Below are 7001 nucleotides of genomic sequence, written 5' to 3' on the forward strand. Positions count from 1 at the left end.
GTTTCACATGCCACTTTTTTGTGTTACTTTTTCTAATTTCAAACTTTTCTCAATTTTTAACTTTATTTTCTACTCAAAATTTTCATTTCTAAAGAAATTGAGTTTTGAAAAAGCCACGAAAAAACAACATATATTTATTTTTAACCTTATTCAAACTTTTTTCATTAAATTTTCACATTAATTAACCTAATCAATTAAATTGATGTGAGTTTTTTCTTCAAATTTCTTTTTTAACTTTTTACTCTAGCATCAATATTTACATAAACATCTACAATAGACATCTAAATATTGTCTTATTTTATAGAAATTGTGATTAGAAATTGTCAATTATAGTCTAATTAAATCCAATTTTCATTAATTTCCATAACTTTTTCCAAATTTATATCAATATTTCCATAAAATCGAGACCTCGATATTTCTAATATCGATATTTCGAACCTTGCAGTTATTGAAAAATCAAACTTTAAATCCTTTTAGATCATAAGACAAATCATGAAAGTGATTTTGACATAAGTGATTCGTAAATGCCAAAATCACTCTAAGAAAACGTTTTTATATCACTTCCCCTTTTTAAGTTCTATAAATGCTCAAACCGTGAATGATTCACCTTCAAAATTCTTTATATATGTGTATACATACGTAATTGATAATAGCCCTACACCAAACCAAATTTTCCTCACATGACTACTTGCACAACAGTACTAAAAAGAATTAAAAGAATAAAATAAAAATAAAGACTACTTGCACAACAGAGATGGATGTTTGGGAAACTGATTAGGCTAAATCTGGTAATAAGGTCCTTTAGAATAGCTGAAGCCTGAAAAGCATACTTCCAGAAAGATCAAAGCTTTTTGAGTGATGTTTTCATTGAAACTCTCAACTTAAAGATACATTAAACTGAGGCCTAAAAATTTAGTATCTTTCAGAGCTCTATCCTTCTCTACTTAGCCCAAATCTTAGAGATACAAACATAATTAATACAAAACAAGAAACAGGCAACTTTTGCCTCATTACATTTTGCCTGAGCCTGAGTTTTCATCCTGCCAAGTTGCTTGCCATTGCTTGTCATAAAATGTTGTCTCATCAATCAACTTCTTTAAAGTCTCTATATCTTCATTCTTTCTTATCAAAAGAACTCCCACCACAGCGACAAATAACAAAGTTTTGCAGAAGAAGTTGCCCATTTGACCTACTAGTCCTACCCCAGTCAAGCTATCCACGAAGTAAGCCATGAAGAACCCTACCATGGCTGCACGGCCTGCATCGAAAACCATTTCACGGCTCGAATTTACTTCAACATTATAGTAGATATGATATGATACTTTGTTCATCGCTATATAGAAGTTCAGGATCTTGAAAAAAAACCAAGGACTTGTCTTGAAAGCTGTATTAAAATCATTTTACTTGTTCTTGTTCCAAAATTGCTTTTAAGAATTGCGATAAAAATGACAGAGAAACCAATGTTATGACCTGCATTTAAATCGTCATTCACAAACATGAATGAGAATACCATAGTAATTTTAACATGGTTAAAATCAAAATTACTCTTAAATATGCATTTAATTATTCAAAATCAACTTAATGTTTGATTTTACACTTTTAAACATGATTTACCTACAATCAAATTGATTTTGAATCATTAAAAGCATGTTTCGATCCAAGCATACCCTAAATCTATCTATTTTCTTTGGTACAGCAAATGGAGTATGGAGATTTGAACCTCCAACTTCGATATCAATTACCATGGATCTAAGCTCGCTTGAAAAAACAAGCCTACAAACATGTTTTAACATTATTTGACTCAGACAAGCTTTAAGAAAGCAAGAGAAAACAACCATACAAATATGTTAATATTATACCATTGAGTAGCTCAGCCTCTGGCAGATGGTAGCGCTTAATCCAAGCCCACCAAGGAACTATGGATGTGTCAAATACCACAGGGTCCTCATTACTTGATGATTCTGGATTGTTTTCCAGCCATTTCCTCCTCCTAGCCTCTGATGGAAAGATCAAGTAAATGCTCAAGCATCACCAAGAAATTACATTACAATTTGAACATAATCAGAACTTGCAGAATCAAGATTTCCCCCAAGAAGCATTTCAGACAATGCATGTATCTATTTGCAATCTTCCACTCAATTTCCGATGCACCCCCATTAAACATCTAGATTTAGTTATGCAATTAGAAGCAAAATCAACAGAGAATATAGGGCAATTTTTAATTTCTCAGAACCAAAGAAGAATGAAGGTTACCGGCATCAATAACAGCATCCCAATCAGTACTTCCATTTTTCTGGAACTGATTCAAATCCCAAGTCCCATTAATCCATTTAGGGTCTTCAAATTTGCTAACCACCTCGACTTCTTCAGCAGCCGCTACCGACCCATTGGTTCCAGCGAGACTCTCCTGCTCTTCCGATACAGCCTTGGCCGGCTCCGGATCCTTCTGTTCGACGGGGGTTTCTACTGCAACAGCGGCTGAACCACCTGAAATTCCAGCGCCATTGTCAGCAGTGGCCCTGATGGTGAAGAGAGAGGAGGAAGAAGGGTTTCTGGTTCTGAGAGAAGAAAAGGGTCTAAAGGAGAAATGGGTTCTGTGGTGTGAAGAAGGAGAGAGAGTAGAAAGATGGGATGAAGGAGAAAACAAAGCCATTGAAGACATTGTTATGGCGTGGAATGAAGAAGAATGGAGAAGGGAGGGAGAGAGCTCCACTTCTAAGCTCTATCCTCAGCCTTGTAATTATGATGGATGGGGAAGCTTTGCACTTGTACCTGTAGTTGTCAGTTTCCTACTATCAACTATGTATATATTTAGAATTTTTTTAAAAATAATATTATTTTAATATTTATTGACAATTTATGTACTCGTCCACGATTTAAGGTTAACCACGAATTCAGATTAATTTTTTTTTCATATTTTTTTCTCAATTTCAGTCTTCTAATATTTTTTAACCATTGGAAAATTGTGAAATTCAAATTTTAAAGACCTACAATAAAATAAAAATTGAATCAAATTTTTAACCAAAAGTTAAATACTTTTTTTCACATTTTTCCACAACTTTTGTCTTCTTTTTTTTATTGTTTTTTAGTTTTTTTTTTAATTTTCGGATAATCTTTTACTGTGAAATTCAAATTTTTAAAAGTCCAGTAAAATAAAAATTGAATCGAATTTCTAGCCACGAATTAATTTTAAATCTATTTTTTTCACATTTTTCCCTAACTTCATTTTCTTTTATTATTATTTTTTGTTTTTTTTTTTTTTGTATTTTTGGATAATCTGTAAAATTCAAATTTTGAATCAAATTTCTAGCCACGAATTAAGGATAAATCTATTTTTTTTTCACATTTTCCCCACCTTTTATTTTTTTTGTGTTTTTTCATTTTCGAAAAATATTTTACTGTGAAATTCAAATTCTTAAAGGCTTATAGGAAAATAAAAATTGAATCAAATTTCTAGCCATGAATGGAGGCTAAATCTTTTTTTTTTTTTTTTCACATAGGTTTGTTTTACCGTAGTTTTTTTTTCACATAGATTTGATATAAATTTGAATAGATTTGTTCCACTTTGTATCCACTTAAATCAAAAGGCAATAAATAATAATAAAAATATGGAATTCTAGGTCGAGGTTTAACAAAAATAATGTACCAGTGTAATTTTGTTATCCTATTTTTATCAACACTTTTTTCTCCACCTTACTTTTGTTTTTGTAATTTCTTTCTATGTACCCTATTTTTGTCATTACTTTTAAAAAAATATATTATTCTTGAACTTACCCCATATATTTAGTTTAAAATACCATTTTGTCCTCAAGACATTAACTATAGTAATTAATAATGTAGTTAATTGTAGTTTATAATTGAGATGATTTTTCTTTATAAAAATGACTAAAATGATTTTTCTTTATAAAAATGGCTAGATGACATGATTTACTAATTTATTAAGTTAAGAAGTGGACAGATATACCCCTGGTGAAAACTTCCTACAATCATGGGATGTTTACATCAATTCCAACTTTGCACACAACCTTTTTGAAAATGAATTCCTAGTAATGTTGATTTTAAAGAGAGGTGTAAAAATAAACAAAAACTTGAAAAAAACTTGAGCATAAACAACATAAATGCAAAAATAAGAAAATATTGAAGAATAACACCCTAGTCAATATTATTTAATAGAGATGGACCATATGAAAAACTTTAAGATACGGTGAATCTTTGTCGACAGAAAAGGCTTGAAACTATTTTATTATACAACTTTCTATTTTACACAGTTATATAACTGTTTTTTCGATAATAATAATTAAACTCTTATATATGCTCTATTTTGGCACCACAAATTAGTATTGGCAATGGGGCGAAAACGAGAATGCACTCTCTGTCTCTGTCTCCATTCCTGTGGGGATTTATAATCCTTGTCCCCGTCCCATTATCCATTTTGGGGTTTGGAGTCGGAGTCGGTATCTCGGTTTGGGAATTGGGTCTCCACAGGAAAAAAAATTTCGTTTATATTTTTAATTTTTAATTAATTATTTATTTAAAATTAATTAAATTTTGATATTTATATTCAAATTTTAAATATTTAATATAATAAAGTAGTATTATTATTAATTTAATTATTTAAATTAATAATTAAAAACATTTTAGGTTTAATAAAAGTTTAAGATAATTATATTATGAAATAAATTAAAAAAAAAGTTGAAAGAATATATATATCATTGTTAATATTATTAAAAATCATTAAAGAAAAATATTCGGGGTGGGGATGGGAATTCGGGACGGGGACTGGTTTCTATCCCCGATTTGACCCCCTGGTCAAACTGGGGATTTGACTCACAGAGATTTTTGCCAACCCTACCACAAACCTTTATAATAACTATTTTTATCCCTAAATATTAAAAAAAGTAACTTTTAATCTTATTATAGTTCTTCTTACAATTTCTACCTTATCCATACTCTAGCCAACTTCCACGATCTTTTATTTTATTTCAGTTAAATAACGTGTTAATCAATCGATGTTCAACTCTTTTATCCCTTGATCCATGACATTTATATCAATCAATTGGGTTATGCTTTAGTTAACCCAACTATCTGATTTAAATAGGTTTAAAATATGAGTAAAACATCCATGCAGGAGGGTCTGTACCTCTATTTGTAAACCCTCCATGTGGCAGTACAAGATTGTTGTGCTATGTTTCAAACTTTATTTTTTAAATTCGGAATTCAAATTTTGCGTGGAAAAGTGTCCTCCAAATTCACTCTCTCCTAACAACCTCGTTTGCAATGGAGAGACCCTCTATACTACAATCGAAAATGAATGTGGTGGCGATAGAGGTTGTTGCGGTGTTGCCTCTTTCTAGGACGAAGAGCAGACCAACAAGTTTAATGACTTTTTCCAGTGGATTTGATGGGAATGTCATTGACAGCTACTGATTTCCAAATTTGCCGTCGCCGGAGTTCTTCACAAGTGGACTAATTGGCGCAAGGGGTTGAGATAGATTTCACATTTAAGATAAAACCCAAAAGTAGATTTTAAAAAATTTTAAAAAAAAATGTTAGCTGGTGAAAAGACAGCGCCTTCAAAGGTTGATTTCATGCAAAATTTTATTTTTTTAAAAAAAAAATTAAGAGGATGTTTGACTCACCAAGATGAGTTGAGTTGGTATAACATATCAATTCATTGTTTGGTCCACCAACTTTAAATGTTGATGGAATTGAGTTGGTATATTTTACCAACTCACTTCAACTCCCCCAACTCTCCCTTCTTTCCATGTTTGCAATGGCTCTATCCATTGGTCATTGTCACACTCCGAGAATTAACTCTAGGCTCCAACAACCAACTTCGATGACAACTCTGACGACCAACTTTGGACTTCAACAACCACCTCCGATAAGAATTCCGACGACAAAATCCAGACTCCGACAATTACCCCCATTGACAACTCCGACGACCAACTCCAAGCTCCGACAACATTCACTACAAGAAAAACCACCTTTCTTGAAGTTTGTAATTTTAAATACTTGACGTTTTTATGAAAAAAAAAATGTCAAGAAATAGGTGATTTTAAAGAAAAAATGTCAAGAATTAATTTTAAAAAGCGGGAGTTATACATTTTTTCTGAAAAATACAGTACTTGACATTTTAAAAATGACAAGTTCAATTAATGGATTCTTGACGTTTTAAAAACGTCAAGAATCATAGAATATACAGGATAGCGTTGCAACGTTACGTATTTTAACGAAAAAATGAAAAACGTGTACCTCACGCACGCAGTGTTGCAACGCTCTCAATAGCGTTGCAACAATATGGGTTTTGATGGAAAAATTGTGCCCTTCTTGAACAGTGTTGCAACGCTAGCATCGCGATGCTATCAGACAGATTTAAAAGAAATTCCAGCAGTCGATTCTCAGTCTATCTTTTGCAACACTTTTAGTCGATTTTTTGCACAATACACCTGAAATCTTCTTGGTTTTTCACTTCCCTTTGATGCATCTTTGTTATTCCATCAATCTTGAAGAGATTCTTCATTGAGGTAAGTAGATTTGAGGCATGAACTTTCAAAGTTAGGGCTTAATATTGATTTTCTTGTTTAGATTGGGTTTAAGTCTTCATTTTCTTGGTTTGATTAGGCTTACTCTTGATTTTCTTGTTTAGATTAGGTTTAATTCTTGATTTTCTTGGTTTGAGGCATGAAGTTTCAAAGTTAGGGCTTGATTTTATTCGTTTGAGACATGAACTTTCAAAGTTAGGATTTGATTTTTTTGGTTTAAGGCTCGAACTTTCAAAGTTAGGATTTAATCTCTCATGTATACTCTTGAATCTCATAATAAACTCTTGTTTCATATTGTTCTTAAATGAGATTGAATTTTAGAGAACTTGTCATAATTGGGATTGTCACTTTGTCAAAGTTAGGGCTTTGATTTTAGAGACTTGCCACTTTTCTTTAATTAAATACTTATTCTCATTAATCTCTGTTGAACCATAGAGGAGACCTTATGAACCTGTA

The 7001-nt window shown here is 31.6% G+C and overlaps 1 protein-coding gene across 1 annotated transcript; it reads right to left on the reverse strand.

Annotated features, from left to right (window-relative positions):
- Positions 1 to 830: 830 nt before the first annotated feature.
- On the reverse strand, positions 831 to 2809 carry LIL3:1 (Chlorophyll A-B binding family protein). The gene is made up of 3 exons (XM_039050427.2): positions 2254 to 2809; positions 1860 to 1997; positions 831 to 1258 (listed from the first exon to the last, which is right to left on the reverse strand). Exons 1-3 carry the CDS (start codon positions 2660 to 2662, stop codon positions 1011 to 1013), a joined length of 795 nt encoding a protein of 264 aa, XP_038906355.1. The 5' UTR covers positions 2663 to 2809; the 3' UTR covers positions 831 to 1010.
- Between the last annotated feature and the right edge of the window lie 4192 nt (positions 2810 to 7001).

The sequence above is a fragment of the Benincasa hispida genome, chromosome 11 (genome assembly GCF_027475165.1).
Source record: "Benincasa hispida cultivar pf3 chromosome 11, pf3_genome.v1.1, whole genome shotgun sequence".
Taxonomy (NCBI): domain Eukaryota; kingdom Viridiplantae; phylum Streptophyta; class Magnoliopsida; order Cucurbitales; family Cucurbitaceae; genus Benincasa; species Benincasa hispida.